General features: G+C 47.7%; 1 protein-coding gene and 1 long non-coding RNA gene across 2 annotated transcripts; one reads left to right on the top strand and one right to left on the bottom strand.

The window, feature by feature from the left end:
• Nucleotides 1-4,431: 4,431 nt before the first annotated feature.
• LOC136748456 (uncharacterized) lies at nucleotides 4,432-5,473 on the bottom strand. The gene is made up of 2 exons (XR_010816586.1): nucleotides 5,093-5,473; nucleotides 4,432-4,855 (listed from the first exon to the last, which is right to left on the bottom strand). It is a non-coding gene; the product is annotated as an uncharacterized LOC136748456 (long non-coding RNA).
• On the top strand, nucleotides 5,461-19,518 carry pcif1 (phosphorylated CTD interacting factor 1). Its single transcript, XM_066702189.1, has 16 exons — nucleotides 5,461-5,546; nucleotides 7,354-7,492; nucleotides 7,818-7,942; nucleotides 8,367-8,513; nucleotides 9,068-9,210; nucleotides 9,444-9,598; nucleotides 9,846-9,993; nucleotides 10,166-10,249; nucleotides 10,356-10,455; nucleotides 10,661-10,823; nucleotides 12,476-12,648; nucleotides 13,137-13,223; nucleotides 13,375-13,559; nucleotides 13,756-13,849; nucleotides 14,104-14,279; nucleotides 15,498-19,518. The coding sequence occupies exons 2-16, from the start codon at nucleotides 7,369-7,371 to the stop codon at nucleotides 15,814-15,816; spliced, it is 2,223 nt and encodes a 740-aa protein (XP_066558286.1). The 5' UTR covers nucleotides 5,461-5,546; nucleotides 7,354-7,368; the 3' UTR covers nucleotides 15,817-19,518.
• Nucleotides 19,519-19,917: the final 399 nt, after the last annotated feature.

Below are 19,917 nucleotides of genomic sequence, written 5' to 3'. Positions count from 1 at the left end.
CTGTGTGGTCACTGTAAAGACTGTAATTCATTTCACATACATAAACCCCTGGCTCAGTTCCAGTTCTCCTTTCAGCCCTCCTCTACCTCTCTCCCTCCCTCACACACACACACACACACACACACACACACACACACACACACACACACACACAAAAACACAATCCCATGTCATGATGTGCTGAATCATTCAAGAAGTGACCAGTTCCCAACTGTGAACCGCTGGCTAACTGAGATAGTGATGCCTCCTCAGCCTCCATTATTCAGAAATTGCTTCATAGAAGGCGAATTAGGAGTTCAGAGGCAGGCTATATATAGAGACTGGTTGTCATCCGGTCAGGAACTTGTAGAACTCAATTGGCAGAAAGTGTTGTGTTTTTTAACAATTTTAGAAAGAGGACATCCAGTGTGTTGAATAGTTCACTGTGCTTCAGATCAGAGGTTTTCACATTGTGTGGTCTGTGGACTCCTGATGTCCTGCAAGTTGGGTTGGGGCTTTGGGTTTGCAAATAGATTTCTAATGGGATGAGGATCGCAGTGGGTGTAATGCAATGGTGCACAGCATCAAGCCTTTCTGTTAGGCAACGCTGCACAGTCTCATGACTCAGGCTAATGCTTTGGGTCATCTGCTTATGTCACGTTATGGAGACCACCAAAAACGTTCTCTGCAAAACTGCACACAAGACAAATGGGTGGCTGTGCTAAAGGCCTCTTGCGGTGGACCAAGCCCATCCCATTTACCAGCGCTTTATGGGAAATTGAAGACAGGAACCTCGAGGCTGAGACGAGGGAGCTGGCTGCCACCAGAAGTCCCCCGGGCCAGAGCTTTGAAGCTGCCACTTAATTTATTGCCACCCTCCCAGAATAGCAGTACAGCAGGGAGGGCCTGGCGGGGAGAGGAAGAGAGAAAGAGAGAGAAAGAGATGGAGAGGGAGATGGAGGGAGATGAAGGGGACAAGTGGTGAAGCCACATACAGCACGACCCGCCCTGAATGGCTCCCTGGAGATGGGCCTGTGGCTGCTCCCTCCCTGGGTCTGTGGGAAATCGCCATTGCTCTCAATTAAAGCAGGCGCTCTTGTTTCGTTGTTAGAGGGTCGGCACTCCAGTAACAGGAGGGAGAGAGGGAGGACCGATAGAGACAACAGCCTGTTTCACACTCTGCAGATACATTAAGGTGTTTGTCTTGCCTGTCCTCAGTGCTACACTGGACACACGCTAGCTTCCCACTCAGCAGCAGACAGATCCTGCATCATCAGAAGCTGCCTAAAGCCCTAGTTTTCCTTGCCAGAGAGACCCACCCACGCAATCACAGACCACAGTACTTATTCTAATCATAGTCCCACATGCTCTCGATTTATTTCAGCTTCTCTGGTCGTGTCAATTTGCTGTTTTATGTTTTATTTATTACCTCTGGGAGTTTAAACCCTTACAGGTGGATTTCCATAACTTTGTACTGTGGAAGCAGGGCCCGACTTTGTGAACCCTGCGCAAGTTACTGTGAAAAGTGCAGAAGACTGTCATTGCTTCCCGTACCCCTCAGTCTTGTTTTGTGGCTTTAACAGCAGACATTCTCCTTGAACATAATACTAAAAATAGGATATACAGATATTTACTGTAAGTGTTACAGTGACATCATGAGATTCCCTTTGGCACCATAAATATCCCAGACAGAGAGAAGTGGTCCAAAACCTTAACCCTGAATGTGCCTTTAGTGTAGCCATATTTCCCGTTTTATTTTATTCTGTAAATTGTACATCCCCTTGAGAAGCTGAATGCATACATTTTATTTCATTTGTCTGTCTTTCTCTGTCTATTGTTTTCTAATTGTAGTTTAGTTTCATGAGAACCGTGAGGCAAAGAGATGATGATTTTAAATAAATAAAATATCTTTACACCTTTCAGGGTAGACAGCTATGTCATAAAACACCATTACCCTGTCCTGCTGATCGGTGAGCTTTGTTAGGAGCAGACAGACACAACCCAGCAGGCCTGGGCTAAGAGCAGGACTCGGGTACAGCAGCTGCAGCGGAGTGGCACACACTCCTACCTCCCTGCCGTGTCCTGCTGGGGGAGAGAGGGCTGTTAAACAGAGCAGGGGCTGTGAGAGACCCGCAGGAGGCACAGAGTCTCTCCCGCTCCTGGTCTCTGCCCAGAAGAAGCCAGCGCATTGTGCAGACAGGGCTGCCCTAATTGGAGGGTTGTGGCAACACAGAGGATGACTACAGGGATAGGAACGCCAGGCTCTACACACGAGGTGAGGTTGGCTGCCGGGACAGAGGTTAACCACAAAACCTGCTGAGCTTACACAGCCGCTGCCGCGCGTCAGAGTGAGGGTGCAATGGTGGGTAAACTTGCTTCTGAAACTCAAGACCTATAGGACACACAGAAGGTGGGGACAGACACTGCGTGCCACTGCTCTGGAGAGCCATGCCACATAGTGCCCCAGCCCCCACTGCAGTGCCATGCAAGTGCAATATTTAATCAACTTGTTCACCCCCACAGTCAGTTGCTTGGACACAAACTGTGTTGGATGCCCCCATGACCTGTGGCACTGGGAACTAAGAGTCCACTTGAGTTAAAGCCTGGCTCCTGTCCACGGATACATACAGCCCTTTTGTCAGGCTAACCTGAGCTCCCAACGCTTACAGATACCTAGAATTACAGACCGCACTGACTCACCAAGGGCTCTGCAATTATGCTCTTTTGTTCACAAAGCAGGTGAGACCAAAAAAATAAAGAGAGAGAGAGAGTGTGTAGACACCAACTGAACTCCCCTCACACACACACTCATCAGATTTCGCAGCTCTGTATCACTGGGTAATTTCAGATCTTTGGTTAAACCAGAGGGGCAGAGGGCAGGGGCAGGAATGTGCTGTGAAGGAAAAGTACTGTTTATGCGTACCTGCAGGCTCCTGAATAAAAACAAAATGTGACTAAATATATTCAAAAAACACATTATTAAACCATGGGAGTATCTCTGGCGTTTGTTAAATACAAGGACAAAACCATAATGCATGTCGTGTAAAAAAAAAAAAGAGCTACAGTAAAATGATAATCAAAATGAATGAGCTATATTCTTATTAGACAGAGTGCTGCGCCTCGGAGCTCCTTCTTGTGGTCAGAGCATAAACTACTTAAATGTGATTTTATTATATATCAAGTGTTTTATCGTGCAACATGCAGTGGATGACGTAATTCACTCTGATAACCGCAGTTCTCATTGATGCATGCTTTTAATGATGTGCTAGTATATGTTTACTGATCTGTGTTCATGAAAAAGTGCATATATCGACCCAATCACCCTGGCATCGTGGTAGCTGACGCTTTAAGTTATAAACAGTATGAAAACCGTGTCCCAGCGTTTCACTCCCACTAGCCTTGTCTTCCTCATTTCCACTGAGCGATGGCACGGATGCAGGACAGTCTCTGTATTCTGCGCGCACCTGCCCAGCCAATGAGCGTTGAGATAAACAAGTCCTGTGCGCGCCGTGCGCCAATCACGGCGTTTGTTGTGCTGCAGCCTCGCAGCCAATGGGAACTCAGGAACGGGGTCTGTTTATTTTCATGTAAGCCAATGGGAAGCGGCGGTTTGAACCGGTCCCCCAACCAATTAGCGCCGCGCTGCCGTGTCCCGCTGCGGTAAAATCCATTCTGAGACTCGGAAAGACAGCGACCATGATAGGTGTGGCGTTACACTGCACACCTACTGCTCTACCGTTGAAAGTTTTGATAATGCAGAGTAAACACTTATTTTAATGCAATGCAATAGTATTATTTTTCTCCGCAGTATTTCAAATCACAGCTTTGTAAATGGTCCTGTTCTGATGTAAGCCACTAACCAAAAGCAGCCACTAGCTTTTATTCCAGTGCAGGAAATGTATGATTTGCTTTAAAATACATACCAGTAAGTGAAAGTACCTCAGTGTATATTTATACACACACACATCACTTACGTTCCACATGTATGAGGCTGTGTAGAGGTGGTTTATTTTGGCAGCAGTCATTGTTTATTCCCCGTGAATTACTCAGCTAAACAACATACAAAATACCACACTGTCTAATCTGCTGTCTCTGAGGAGGAGGACAGTGCCATGGCTGGTCATTATACCAGTTTGCTTTAATCCCAGGGTTTAGTGGTCAGATTTGCATTCACAGCTTCACACTCAAAATATATTGTGCATCACTGAAATGCTGAATTGTATTGTGCATCACTGATTCAGCATTCAGGACCCCCTTACTCGCAATCTTGTGCAACATGCAAGCATCAGGATGTTCTGTAATTGAAGAATAATCTCTGTAGTTGAGGGAAACCACTACGAGGAGCTTGTTATTGCAAGAGTAAAATGGGTGTGTTAAAGGTGATTGCTAAATGTCTTTATTAAATTTCTAACATATCTGAGGAGAGGAGATTAAAACACACACACGCTCAACCATATTTTAATATTTTTATTAATAAATCACTTTAACAGCAAACCACAAGTCAGACATACTTGCATACTCAAGCAGTCCAGGAATAAGGCTCCCCAACTGCATTGACTGTTTCCTTATTTCAGGCAGTGTCCAGCTCTTGCACAAATGATACCCAACGATGTGAGAAAAGCAAATCATTTCAGAATTGAACAGTCCCAGTGGAAAATCATCCCACAACTCGATACCCATCAAGCTGGGAAAACCTGAAATGGGTCAAATCGCTGTGCAACCGGAGTCCTGCTCCCATCCCTGTTGTTACCCATGCGATACACCTTCAGGTCTGGGCATCCCTGTTACAGAGCCCTAGGTATGAATGAGGCGAGACAATCCCTCTCAGCTTCAGTGAATAGGTCACTCTCCTCCGTCACCAAATTCCTGATCTCACCTTTTCAAGAGCAATAAAACAAACACATTAAATACAATGCACATCAATAGAGACCTTTGCATATTCCAACTGTGCTCAATGCAGAGGTTTAACAAGCTGGTTCATTCTCACAGGCAAGCAAATGCTCACCAATAAACCGTTATTTCTGTAGAAAAGGCAGTGAAATAGACCTGTGCAGGGATCACTGAACACGTCACTCCAAGTACAACATTCACATGTATGCAAACTTCTACTTACCATGGGCTCTTCTCGTCCCATTACTTAACAGGTTATGAGCCGAGATCAACCTGCAGGCGGTGCATTTAGGTGTTAAAGACACTCTTTATCAAGGTGATAAACTATTGCAATAAAAACATGAACGTAATCGACACTTCTACATCTCAGCCAATCACCAAAGCAACGTAAGCAGCGTTATCTTCATCCATTTTCAAATACAGACATCGCTGCTTATTGCACGGTCTCCAAATGTCTCCCGTTCCACCTGCTAAATCTCACACCTCTGTGCCACACCAAACATGGCCACCGGTCATGACACTGAACCATTCGTGCCCCTAAGAAGCTAGCGCATGCGCAGTGTCCAGGGCCGGGTCCCCAATACAAGATGGCGGAGACGGTGGGGAGGGAGAGGCGGAGGCGGGTCTGGATTGAGCTGAGCGAAGCCTATACCGGATTCCCAGCAATCCTCTCAAAGGTAAGGGAATTGCCCCCTTCCGCGGGGCAACAAGGGCACGGGCAGGCGGCGGAACGCACCGGGTACCCGCCTGTCCGGCGCAACTGCACCTGCCTCGTCGGCGCGCCGTAAAACCAGCCAATACGAGCCGCGGAGAGCGCAGCGGCTCCAGCCCGGGCGCCCTCGCCATCTTGTTTACAGCTCCCCCCCCGACTGAACTGCGCGCCTAAATCGTACGGCTTTCGAAAAAGAGGGCGGTCGGGCACAGGCTCGGCTCGGTTCCTCGTTTTGACGGCTCGCCCGGCTGCCGGCGTCGATTCTCCTCCGCGCCATGCCGCTTTCGCCCCGATTCGAGCCCCATTCCGGCCGTGTTTTGCCTCTCTTCGCCCGGCTCCCCCGACCTGGCTCCGGCGGCGCCGCTGTCGCCCTTTGTTGCGCAGCCTGGCCGTCACCTCCTTCTTCTCCGCGCTGCTCGGGCGGCTGGAGCGCTGGGGTGGGCGGCACGTCAGGCGCATGCGTACCGCTCTCCGGCTCTGGAAGTGGCTGTTTTTTTGGGGGATATGATGGCGGCAGAAGCTGCTTATTTACTGAATACACATCTACCTGCAGTCGCAATAAAGCCATCCGTGCCTGCACACGCCTACTTTGCTCTTCTACATATTAAACATGTTCACAAGCGCTGGTTTTAATGCAATTGCCTGGGCTCGGTCGGTCGACACTGCTGGTCGTGTTGTCAATGGACTGCACTCTGCAGCGACACTGGTTTGGTTTTAAAACGAGCCACCCCTTCAGTATGAACGCGTCCTAATCAAACGTCTATCTGTTCAGTATAAACTGGTAATAATAAAAAGTAGCTGCACTAAAATGTGACGTTGATCCGTTTTGTTTTTCTTGATACGCATTTGTGTTTCTTCTAAAGGCATTGGCCAACAATTGTTTTGCAACTATGGTCTGTTTTATCTTGATTTATTGTATGTGAAGTTATTTTTAGCGAGTTCTTTATTGCATGCATTGCACTCGCAATTTGAGCTTCCGTGCATCGGCACAGACTGAATGACAACCCTCCTCCATTCACGGTCCTGTAAACAGACCAGCCGGAGCTCTCTTCAATTACAGCACCCCACTCAATTCATTACAGTACGGATTGGTCGACACAAACAAGCAAACCAAATCAATCAAGCGCCAACCTTGCACACATTCATTCAAAATATATTTTCCCTCCTAAAAACATCTATCCATGCGTAATGTTAAATTTACCAGCGATGTATGACGAAGACTTGCTTCTTTTGATAGATATTACAATGTAAATCGCATGTTTGTATTGAATTTCCTGTGGTGCACCCTTAGAAGTGAATACAATGTGTTTTAACCAGGTCATTGTTCGAGGGTGTCCGTAACTTGCAGTTACACAGTATAGAAATGCGTGATAATGAATGGAGGAGTTGGTTTGAGTGCTAGTTTGTTCACAGCCTCAGGACTACAGCATGACAGACATGCAATGCAAATCATGCTCAGGAGCCCCTCCATTGAGTCAAAGGACAAGAAGCTAGTCCAAGACTGTCAGAAGCACTCAGAGAAGTTGCAAGAGTGTCTCTCCTGCTATTCTACTATTATTAGGAAAGCAGCAGCCACTCAAAGAGACACTCGGGTTCCTTACTGTATCCTGAGAAGACACAGGGCTTTCCATCTGCTAATATCACTGCTGAATATCAGCAGTGTCTCTTAACACTAGTTGCTTGTCATTAACCCTTGCACTATTTCCTTTTAACATTAACTCTTCTCTCCCTCTCTCCTTATTGTTTGTTTGTTTGTTTCTCTCGCTGTGCAGGACAGATGAAGAGAGATGGCGAGCGAGAACCACACAACAGTGAGGGCGGACCCGGCACTGGTGATGTCTCCCCCCAGCTCCTCTGCTGGGGGGCAGCCCCTGTCTCCCTCCGGCAACAAACCCCCCCAGGAGCTGCCAGGTGCGTTGCTTCAGCACTTTAAAGCCCGGGGGGAGAGTACAGCGCAAAATCGCAGACCTTGTGCTGCATGGCAGGGATTTGGTGCAGCCAGCTCCTTAATTGTATAATTGAAATGATTGTTAATCATAGAGCAGTGGAGTAGGATAAGTTGTGGGCTACTGCTTGATAAATCCTTAAAATGTTGGCTTGGTTGGGAGGTGAGGGTTTTGCCTAGGCACACTGTGGCACACTATCCTGGCACTGAAGATAAGGGGCTCCAGCCAGACCACAGGTTTTAATCAGTGAAACCTCAATACTTACATCGTGGTGGTGTGTGTTTGCGCAGACGAGCTGATCCAGGCTGGCTGGTCCAAGTGCTGGAGCAAGCGGGAGAACCGGCCCTACTACTTCAACCGCTTCACCAACCAGTCCCTGTGGGAGATGCCGGTGCTGGGGCAGCATGATGTAATTGTGAGTCCAGCTTGGGCACAGGGGAGACTGCCTTCCATCCCTTTGCATGTGTTCTAGTTCAAGCCAGCGTCCCAACTCTTTTTCCTTCATTTGTTTATTGCAAGTGATCTTCCGCAGCAAGGTCAGTTAAGTAATTAAGTGGTAATTGATTAATTGATGTATGAATTGACTGGAAGTTCTGTGTAGCAGAACAAAAGTTGGCAGCTCTTGAATCCTCACTGTTCCTGGAATCTTTGAAGCTCTGAAGTTGTATAATATTGACTGTTATAATGCGTTGACTGTGTACGTATATGTGTGTGTGTGTGTGTGTGTGTGTGTGGCCAGATGGCGAGGAAGTGATAACAGGGCTGCAGCTGTGTTGGCCTGAGGCCTGTGTAGTGGAGAGCTGCAGGTGTGAGCACACCATTCTCTCCTGTGTCCGCAGTCGGATCCTCTGGGTTTGAACGCAGCTCCGGCTTCGGCGGATGGGGGAGCGCCACCCACGGATCCCAGCCTGGGGAACGGGCAGCGCAAGAGGCGCTTGTCGGAGGAAACCCCGCAAGGACCCACCAACAGCTTCAAGAGGCCTAAGGTGAGCAGGCCTGACACTTTCAGTTTCATTTCCCGGGAGAGGGGAGGGATGAGTCAGGCTCCTGCGGGGAGATTAAGTGGGCGTGTCACCTGATCAATGCTGGGGCCAGACGAGCGTCTCGGGCTGCGTGAGGTCCTGGGTTACCCTGGCAACCACAGCTAGTGAGGCCAGCCTGCGGAGTGGGAAGGATAACGCACCTGTAAACATATCGGTAAAAATCTCCGTGTTCCAAGATAATTCTGGATTGGGTGAGTTCCTAATTAGAATCCTACTTTGAATTCGTCACGCCTGATCTCTCTGTCAAGTCTTTACACTAAACAAATCAACCATAGAGACTGATCTCCACAATGTTATACCGTCTGTTTGCATCAGGTTCAGCCAGTTGGGATGTAGGCTGCACCGCTGGCAGGGCTCTGACTGGTCTCACTGTACTGGTAGCTCTGTCTTCTTCCTTCGCAGAGTCGGGCATCCGATTAATTCAAATCGCGCTCTCTCTCCTGTTGGTTCTCTCTGTGGTTCTCACCCTGGACTCTCTGTTTTCTGTTCCTGCTTAGGTGGAGCACGTGCCGGTGACACCTACGACCCCAACTGTTCCCATTTCTCCCAGCACCCCCGGTGCCAAGCCCTGGAGTGCTGGCAGCGAGGACAAGCAGGCCCAGCCACCCTCGCCCGCCCCGGCACCGTACAGGCCCACTGCGTGAGTGTACCGAAACGCACGCACTCCCCTCCCCCGTGTATTTGTCTGTCAGTTTAAATCTGGGTCTGTGAATTGTGTGTGTGTGTGTGTGTGTGTGTGTGTGTGTGTCTCTGTGTTTTAGGTCTCTTTGAGTTGTGTGCTTCCATCTGACTTGTGTGTGTGTGAGGTCTCTTGAGTATCCGTGCTGTGCGCTTGGCCCGTGTCTGACCCGTGTGCGCACGGTGCCGTTGCAGGGTGTACTGGGACCTGGACATCCAGACTAACGCGGTGATCCGGGAGCGCGCCCCGTCCGACTTCCTGCCCCCCCACCCTGAGATCGAGCTGCTGCGCGCCCAGCTCACCTCCAAGCTGCGCCAGCACTACCACGAGCTCTGCTACCAGCGCGAGGGTGAGCAACCGGGCAGGCTTAGAGCCCTAACGGCCCCCAGAAACAGCAGTAGTCTGTTGCAGGATGTGCAGCACAATTGCAAGGGTAGTTACGACCTTGTGATGTCATGCATGCAGAACCCTGTGGTGTTCTCTGGTGCAGATGTTGGGCTGCTGTCTGGTGCGACTGTGAGCAGTAGCCTCTGATCCTTAGGGAGAGAGGCAGTGAGTCGTGTGTGGGCGAGACTGACTCTGTACCCCCCCTCCAGGTATCGAGCCCCCCAGGGAGTCCTTCAACCGCTGGCTGCTGGAGCGCAAGGTCCTGGACAAGGGCACCGACCCCCTGCTGCCCAGCGAGTGCGACCCCATCGTCTCACCCTCCATGTTCCGCGAGGTCATGAACGACATCCCGATCAGGTACTCGGATCTCCCAGGCCTCGCTACTCCACCCTCCTTCCCTCACGACTCTGTTCGGTTACCTGACCCTCCTGTTTCCGTCCTTGTCTCGGTCCATCGCACGCAGCCGTCGTCGGCCTCCGTAGATTCTTGTTTGTTTATTTATCGGGCTGCATTTGTTCATTTTATGCAGGTTATCCCGCATAAAGTACAAGGAGGAGGCCCGGAAGCTGCTGTTTAAATACGCTGAAGCAGCGAAAAAAATGATAGAATCCAGGTAAGGGTCCAAGGGTGGCTCCCCTGGTGTTTTTAGATTGTGGTCAGCCGTGAGTGCTGTGGGTGGCACGGGAGCTGTGGGTGATGTGCTGTTGCTGTCATCTTAGGAACGCCACCCCGGACAGCAGGAAGGTGGTGAAGTGGAACGTGGAGGACACCATCAACTGGCTGAGGAAAGACCACTCCGCCAGCAAGGAGGACTACATGGTGCGAGACAGACTGGAGCTTTAACTGACAACTGCACACTAGAACCGGAACTACACTTAGAACGGTCTATGGAACTTCATTTAGACGTGAAGAACTCCATAGAAGTGTTGATGGCACTCTTGAGTTGAGCCACTGTGGTGCCTTCCACATGCTTATGAATATAGAGAACCTAATTCCCTCTCCCCACCTCTCACTCTGTCCCCAGGACCGTCTGGATCACCTGCGGAAGCAGTGCGGACCCCACGTGGCAGCCGTGGCACGAGACTCAGTGGAGGGAATCTGCAGCAAGATCTACCACATCTCTGTTGAGTATGTCCGGCGCATCCGGCAGACCCACTGCGCCCTGCTCAAGGACTGCAACATCTTGGGTAACTCCCTCCCTCTCTCTCTCGTACCCTTTCCTCTCGCTCTCTCTCGTACTCGCTCTCGTATGAGGTTTCAAAAGGCAGAAAGTTGGTTGTAGTAGATGGGTGTGAACTGTGCTCTGTGTCTGGACTTTTATAAGGTGGGACTGTGTGGTTTATATACAGTACTGTGCAAAAGTTTTAGGTATGTGTGAATAAATGCTGTAAAGTAAGAATGCTTTCAATAATAGACATGTTAATAGATTATCAATTAACTAAATGCACTAAATAATTAACTAAAGTGAGTGAACAGAAGAAAAATCTAAATCAATCCATATTTGGTGTGACCATCCTTTGCCCTCAAAACAGCATCAATTCTTCTAGGTACACTTGCACAAGTCAGGGATTTTGTAGGCATTATAGTCGGGTGTATGATTAAACAATTATACCAGACTGGTGCTAATGATCATCAATTCAATATGTAGGTTGAAACACAATCATTAACTGAAACAGAAACAGCTGTGTAGGAGGAATAAAACTGGGTGAGGAACAGCCAAACTCAGCTAACAAGGTGAGGTTGCTGAAGACAATTTACTGTCAAAAGTCAAACACCATGGCAAGACTGAGCACAGCAACAAGACACGAGGTAGTTCTACTGCATCAGCAAAGTCTCTCCCAGGCAGACATTTCAAGGCAGACAGGGCTTTACAGATGTGCTGTCCAAGCTCTTTCGAAGAAGCACAAAGTTACGGGCAACGCTGAGGACCGTAGACACAGTGGTCGGCCAAGGAAACTTACTGCAGCAGATGAAAGACACATCATGCTTACTTCCCTTCGCAATCAGAAGATGTCCAGCAGTGCCATCAGTTCAGAGTTGGCAGAAAACAGTGGGACCCTGGTACACCCATCTACTGTCAGAAGTGGCCTTCAAAGAGGACTTGCGGCCAAAAAGCCATACCTCCGACGTGGCAACAGGGCCAAACGTCTCAACTATGCATGAAAACACAGGAACTGGGGTGAAGAAAAATGGCAGCAGGTGCTCTAGACTGATGAGTCAAAATGTGAAATATTTGACTATAGCAGAAGGCAGTTTGTTTGCCGAAGGGCAGAATGAATGGTCTCTTCAATGCTGAGAAGTACAGTCAGATACTTATCCATCATGCAGTACCATCAGGGAGGCATCTGATTGGTCCCAAATTTATCCTGCAGCATGACAACGACCCCAAACATACAGCGACAGTCATTAAGAACAATCGTCAAAGAAGAACAAGGAGTCCTGGAAGTGATGGTATGGCCTCCACAGAGCCCTGATCTCAACATCATCGAGTCTGTCTGGGATGACATGAAGAGAGAGGAGCAGCTGAGGCTGCCTAAATCCACAGAAGAGCTGTGGTTAGTTCACCAAGATGTTTGGGCCAACCTACCTGCCGAGTTCCTTCAAAAACTGTGCAAGTGTACCTAGAAAAACTGATGCTGTTTTGAAGGCAAAGGGTGGTCACACCAAATACTGATTTGATGTAGATTTTTCTTGTGTTCACTCACTTTGCATTTAGTTAATTGATAAATATAATCAATAATTTTTTCACACCTGCCTAAAACGTTTGCACAGTACTGTATTTGTGGGGCTGTGATAAGTACAGAGTTCTGAGAATAAGGCGATCCTCTCCCCCTCTCAGAGGCTGTGGAGAGCACGGAGGCATCAGAGCGGCTGGTGTACTGTTTCCCAGTACGGCTCGCCGTGCCCTCACCCCCCCAGCCGCGTGTGGAGCTGCACTTCGAGAACGACATCGCCTGCCTGCGCTTCAAGGGGGAGATGGTGAAGGTCAACCGCAACTACTTCACCAAGCTGGTGAGGCCCACCACCGTCCCTGCGGGTCCCTGTGCTTCTCCCTCAAGCCTCGTGCTGTTCAGCCCCGCTTTGCTCTCTCACACAGTCACTAAATTCTCACTCCATTTCCCCCCTCTCTGCATTTATCATTACTAATTTTCTTCCTTGCTTATTTAGTTTTAAACTCTTCTCGCTCTCTTTCTCTGCCTTTGTGCATCACTTCAGTCTCTGTATCCCCAGAGAGCACAACTGCTGACAATAAGCCAGACTGCTTCCTTTATTCTCTGCCTCTGGTGACACTTAATCAAGATGACAGTTGAAAACTTTGTTAGCTACCAACTTCTTTTTAGTCGTCGCCCCCCCCACTTCTCAATGGTTGAGTAAAATCATGTTTTATTGATTTGTTTTCGGATGTGCCCTCAGTGGCTGTGTGTTGGCAATGCAGCACGTGTGTGTGGGGTCGTGTGTGTCGTGTGTCCTTCCCGCCTCTCACACCGCTGTCGTTTCAGGAGCTGCTGTACAGGTACAGCTGCATAGACGACCAGCGCTTCGAGAAGTTCCTGTCCCGGGTGTGGTGCCTTATAAAGAGATACCAGGTACCCCCCTCTGCCCCCCGACACGCCCCGTAGCCCTCCCCCATATTCCAATCCCAAGGCGCTGTACAGGCCTGATTTACCTGGGCAGTATTCGTATCGGAGCCATTTCTGAAAACAAAGAAAATTTACGTGAGTGAATTAACCCTCCCAGGTGATGTTCGGCTCGGGAGTCCACGAGGGGACGGGTCTGCAGGGCGCCTTGCCCGTGCCGGTGTTCGAGGCCCTGCACCAGCATTTCGGTGTGAGTTTCGAGTGCTTTGCATCGCCGCTCAACTGCTACTTCAAACAGTTCTGCTCGGCCTTCCCCGACACGGACGGCTTCTTCGGCTCTCGCGGGTGAGTCCACCCAGACAGGCCTAGAGGTGGGCAGGTGTTGTAGGTGACCAGGGGTGGCACGTGGTTTCTCGTGTCATGCGTCTGTCAGTAGTTAATTAACTAATCATTTTAATGTATCAAAATGTCCATAGTGTCTGTGTCCTTTTTAACGGTCCGTGTGTGTTTTTTCTCTCTCTCTCTCTCTCTCTCTCTCCAGGCCATTCCTGAATTTCTCTCCGGTCAGCGGCTCGTTCGAGGCCAACCCCCCCTTCTGTGAGGAGCTGATGGATGCCATGGTGACGCACTTCGAGGTGGGGAGGGTGGGGTTGTTGTTACTGAAAGTGGATTGAAATCTTGTTTTTTTTAGTTTGTTTCTTAGCACTCAAAACAGAAAAGCAACGTTCGCTCCTTCCCAGGTGTCATCATAATTACTACAGTAGCATCACTACTGACTAGCTGGCCTGATGCCTTTTATCTGCCTTGCCTTCACCGCTCTCAAACTGTGGCAGGGGGAAATGCAGTAAAGGTGACTCAGAGCTGTTTCTTGTGCCCGCTGCCCCTGCAGGACCTGCTGGAGCGCTCCACCGAGCCCCTGTCCTTCATCGTCTTTGTGCCGGAGTGGCGTGACCCCCCGACGCCAGCGCTCACCCGCATGGAGAGCAGCCGCTTCAAACGACACCAGCTGACCGTGACGGCCTTCGAGCACGAGTACCGCAGCGGCTCGCAGCACATCTGCAAGAGGTGAGGGGGCTAGGACTAGTGCGCTCTCTCTCTCTCAATTCAATTCAATTCAAGGGTGCTTTATTGGCATAACAAACAGTTTCGTAGTGTTGCCAAAGCAGTTGATATTATATACATACATTGAAAAATAATAAAAGGTAAGAAAAAGGAGAAAAAAAAAATTTGAAACCGTACAATATAATTTATAAATAAAATCTTAAGACATGTACATTTACTTTATTTATAGTTATCAGGTTACAGCTGGTGCTCATGTATGTTTTCACAGTGAGCCCCTCAGGTTGTGGCAGGCGGCTACATATTGGGCGGCCAGGGGGGCTGTGTCCCCCTCCCCCAGAAGGATAGCTATTTTTTATTTTTTATTTTATCAATTCAGAAAATGATTTTATAATATTTATGAATTTATTAAAGAATGTGTCCCTTAATTTGGCATATTTATTGCAGTGGAGGAGGAAGTGCATCTCTGTCTCGACCTCTCCTGTCTCGCAGTGACCACAGCGCCACTCCTCTCTGGGCAGCCGGGTCTGCCTGTGTCGGCCCGTCTCTATGGCCAGGCTGTGGTCACTGAGCCTGTACTTGGTCAGGATGCGTCTCTGCTTCATATCTCTGACAGTGAAGAGATACTCTGCCAGGGTGTATTCTCTGTTTAGGGCCCGATAGCAATCCAGTTTACTTTGGGATTTGGTTTCATTGTTCCAATGTTCCAGATAGGAGGTTTTGGTTATCTTTATGATTTGGTTGACTCTGATTGGGGGCAGGTACACAGTGCTGACCAGAAGCTGGTCTCTGTTCGCAGTATTAGCGGGGGTCAGTGCCGTGAGCTTCAGGGCCCCCTCTCTCGCACACGCCAGACATCTCTCTCCCTCCCTCCCTCTTCTCTCTCTCTCTCTCACACACCCTGACCTCTCTCTCTCTCTCTCTCTCCCTCTCTCTGTCTCTGTCTCACACACCCTGACCTCTCTCTCTCTCGCATACCCTGACATCTCTCTCCCTCCCTCCCTCTTCTCTCTCTCTCACACACCCTGATCTCTCTCTCTCTCTCACACACCCTGACCTCTCTCCCTCTCTCTGTCTCTCTCTCACACACCCTGACCTCTCTCTCTCTCGCATACCCTGACATCTCTCTCCCTCCCTCCCTCTTCTCTCTCTCTCTCTCACACACACCCTGACCTCGCTCTCTCTCTCTCTCTCTCTCTCTCTCTCTCTCTCTCTCTCTCTCAGGGAGGAGCTGTACTACAAGGCAGTCCACGGCACGGCGGTGCTCTTCCTGCAGAACGCGGCTGGCTTTGCCAAGTGGGAGCCGAACTCGGAGCGCATCCAGGAGCTGCTGGCTGCTTACAAAGTCTCGGGCCGAGGCCTGGCCTCCCCTGGCCCGGCATCCGCCTCCTCCTCCTCCGCCACCGCCTCCACCCCCGCCCCCTCCTCCTCCGGCACGGGGGACAAGGATTCTCCGGCGGGACGAGATCAGAGAAGCGCTGAGGGCCAGGACAGCACCCCGGCCGGCGTGACGACGGGCAGCCCGGACAGCGGCGGCGTTTAATCTGGGGAGGGAGGGCAGGGAAGAGGCCAGGGGGGCGGCTCAGTCAGGCACTGGGAGGGTGTTGTAGGAGAGGCCTCTGCCCTTGCCCATTCGCTCTGCCTGGACTTCTATTTAATATTCGTTCAACTGATTTTATTTTTATTATTACTGTTGATATGATTATCATTATTGTAATTGTTATTAATCTGGTTATTGTCATTTGGTTTTAACCGAAGGTAATTTTTATTTTTATTTAGTGGTCAACAAAAAAAAGAAAAACACAACAAAAGACAGAACATGAGAGAGAGAGAGAGAGAGAGAAAGCTGTAAACTAATTTTACCCCCCTGCTATTCCAGCCCCTTTTAGCCCCTATCAGAACAACAACAAAAAGAAAACCCGGGGAACCCCTCTGGTTGGCCGTGCCGATCTTCTCATGCTCGTGCTCCCATCCTTTCCCATGCAATCCCAGGTGGAGCAAGGTGTTCGGATGAGGCAGCTATGTGTGTGAACCGTCAGTCCAGTCTCCCTCTGTCCCCTGAGTGCCAGCCCCCCCGCCCCTCTCTCAACACTGACGGCGGGGGGGGCTGTAGTCCAGAGACTGTCTGCTCTCTGGCAGTCTGGCCAGATGTGTCCCTCGCTGCCTTTAATGTTTAGTCTATCTTTGTCTTCAATTATAAGAAATCAGTATCTTGCTGGGGAAGTGGGGGGGACAGGGTTATGTATACATGTATAAATCGGTACGTGAGTCCTGAGATCTAAGGAGCAGCGTTATGAATGTGTATATATATTTTAATAGAACTGTAACATTTAAAAAGGAAAAAAAAAAACATGAAAAGTTACTGAGGGAGATGAAACTCCACACGCACTGTGCAGGATGTACAGCAGTTGACACCGTAGTTTGTAGTGTAGGGTGTACGATGAATGGGGAATGCCTTCTCACTGGAGGAGATGTCTGAGAATTTTTTATCTGTATAATATTTTTTTTGTACACCAGCTGACTCTTCATGTCTGAGTGGAGAGAGAGGACTGTCCAGTCAACCAGAGTGCTTGACTTTCAATTGTAGAGGCTCTCTCTCTCTCTCTCTCCCTCTCTCCCCATCCATCCCTCCCTCCTCTGTCCTGTTTGTATATATTGGCAATTTAATCCAAGTATTTTTATATTTCATTACAAGGACTGCAAAAGAAAACCTAGGGTGTGAAAGGCTAGGTTGTTATTATTACTATTATTATTTTATCAAAGTAGTGTCTGACACTTTTGAGTATCCAGTGGGTGGGATTTGGCCCCAGTCCAGCGGCAGAGGAGACCCCACTGGTGTTGTGGAGCCCAGTCTGACACCAGTGCGTATCTGTCACCAGCAACGATGTGTAGATAATGTACAGAGATCTGTGTGAATACGGTGTGTTCTTATAACATTATTTCTCTGCTGTTTAGGGAAATGAATTGAATGTTGTCTTTTTGTCTATGAAGGTTTTTTCTATTCGTACTGTTGCTTTTTTTTTTTTTTTTTTTAATGTTTTAATATTTTCAGATGCAGTCTTTAATTTTATTTAACATAACTATTTTTTTTACTAAAACAAATGAAACAAAATTTCTTTTACTGATCTTTTATGAATTCTACAATTACATGGAATAGGAAATGTTTTAAACTCAACCAAAGTGTTAAGAAAAGAGGAAAAAAATGCAAAAGAAAAACCTTTATGTTTGAAAGACCAAGATTAGGAATGAATGGTATTGTGACATGCAGTCAAACCAGCATCCCCCCCACCTGTGCATATCTGATTTTTCTAATCCTTTCTTCTAATTCCTTTCTGCTAGTGAATGTTATTTCCTATTTGGAAATTAAATTGCATGATCAGATCTTTTTAACTCACTCAACGTAAAATACAATAAAGAAAATGTATATAAATTTACATATAAATATATAAATAACCTTCATCAAGATTAGTTTATAGTTTATCAGTAGCTGTTACTTTTACAGATTATTCAGTCTTCATACAGAAGTGTGTGTTTTATATAAATGATATGGAGCTTCTGCAGGTTGAAAATAATTGCTCTCTGTAATGTCCCTTTCTGTAGCCCCTTTACATTGTACTGTGGATAAAGTATACTTGCTATAAATACTATTTTCATATTGTGTGCATCGAGACTTTGCTAAAGGACATACGAGAGTCGGGACAGAACTGTGTATATTGGACAGGAGTGCTGAGCTGAGTGCAGGCAGCTGAGCTTGGTGTCAGGGTCGTGGCAGGTTCACTGACCTGTGGTTGTCTCCTGTTCTAGCACTTACCTAGAACGTATTTAGAACATGGTGTCTCTGAGCTCTGTAGTTCTCACAGACCCAGGGAAGCCTGGACACTTTGCCAAGTATCAGCAGCGCAAAAATAATAAAAATTAATCAAACAGACAACAACTCTCTCAATAGTGGAATCTTCTAACTATTTAAACTGTTTGAGTTCATATTATTGTGGATCTGTCGGCCCCAAGTGCTGCATTTGTTGTATTAACATTTGTGTTGTTGTCTCTGCAACATGATTTACATTAGATTTGTATTATTATTATTATTATTATTATTATTCCCGTGCATTAAGAGAAGTACAATAATATATATTTATTATGCACTTCCTGGCCTTGGTGCATTTTAACAGTGGTGACGTTTTGAAATGCTTCCTAGTGTCTTGGCACACTTTGGAAGAAAAACAATCAAATCTTCCTAAAATACCTACATTACAGGAAGCGGAATTTGTAAACGATGCTTATGGAACAAAACGGGACTGCCTTCTCAAGACACTAAGGGAGCAGCAGTGTGATTGTCTGCTGATTTTCCCTGTGCTAGAGTCGGTGCGCGCTGTGCACCGATCAGCTGGGTGGGGCTGCCTTGTGTTTGCTGGTCCAGGGTCCTGGCAGCCGCAGACTTGTCAGGTGCCGAGGCACTGCAGGGAAAGTAGAAATTAGCCAATTCATACAATACATCTGTTTATTCAGCAACCACACACACACACACACATGTATATAATGCTAATGAAGAAATAGCCTTAAACCTCAGCATCCCATTTGTTCAGTGCAGATTGATCCCCTTGTTCTGCTCCTTGCTAAACTTACTTTTCTCTTGTTCTTTGCATGTATATTAAGCTTTCACCGCTTCCCAGTGAGTCCTTACCTGCACTTGTCCCTGTTCTCCCCCGAGACCATAGTCTTGTCATTTTTATAAACAACCTACTTAACAGCTGACTGCAGAATTGTGTTGTTTTATTAGTCGCATTGTGTGCAGATTCAACTTTGGTTTTCATATGCAGGTAGTTCAAGCATTTCTTGGACTTTATTTTTGTAGACAATTTCAACAACATTTGTTGTTACATTTTGTCTCGCATATTTTTTTGATTGTTTTCTCTGTTGGTAGAAGACGATGTGGTGGGGTGGGCCGGGGGGTGTTCATTAAGTTAATGTATACGTTTTTTTTTTTTACTAAAATCTGTAGAAATATCTATACCATTGTACAGTTCATATAAAGTGTTTTAAAATAGTGTAAATGTTTTGTTTGTTTTTGTTCCTATTTTGTGTGTATTTTTTTGTAAGCCTTTATACAGTGTATTCACATTGGAAATCTGTTGTCATTTAAAGAAGGGGGTCATGAAGAGTTTTAAAAGAATATGGACGAATGTCATTGTGTTGAGTTTGATATCCATCCTGCAGTAAAGGAAGCTGAATCGTTTCATGAAAACTAGATGCGTGTCTCAGTCTTTTCTTCTGTAGCATTTCATCTCAGTCCCTCCCCTCTTGGCTCTGTTGTCCTCTGTTCGTTAGTTTTGTGTTGAGCTGTTATTTTGCTCTGTTGCTCCTCAATTTAAGAAGAAAAGAAAAAAAACTAAAATGGAGGCTACCATTTGGCCTTTTTAAATTGAGGAGCTACAGCTCTGCTCTGCAGCTGCAACCTAATAGTTGGCATTAGCTTCCCTATGTACCTGGCGCCTCCACACACCAGCCCACATCTGCCTCACACAAGCTCTTTGGCCCAGATGTTGGGCTCTGCTGGCAGGGCTGCAGGGGGCGCTGTTATACCAGTATGACGCCACATCTGTAGGTGTAGTGGAGATACGGATGTGTCAGTCCAGTCACACGAAGT

This window comes from Amia ocellicauda, chromosome 4 (assembly GCF_036373705.1).
Source record: "Amia ocellicauda isolate fAmiCal2 chromosome 4, fAmiCal2.hap1, whole genome shotgun sequence".
NCBI classification, from domain to species: Eukaryota; Metazoa; Chordata; class Actinopteri; order Amiiformes; family Amiidae; genus Amia; species Amia ocellicauda.
Note: the sequence above shows the minus strand (reverse complement) of the source record. Positions and strands in the feature narration are given on the sequence as shown.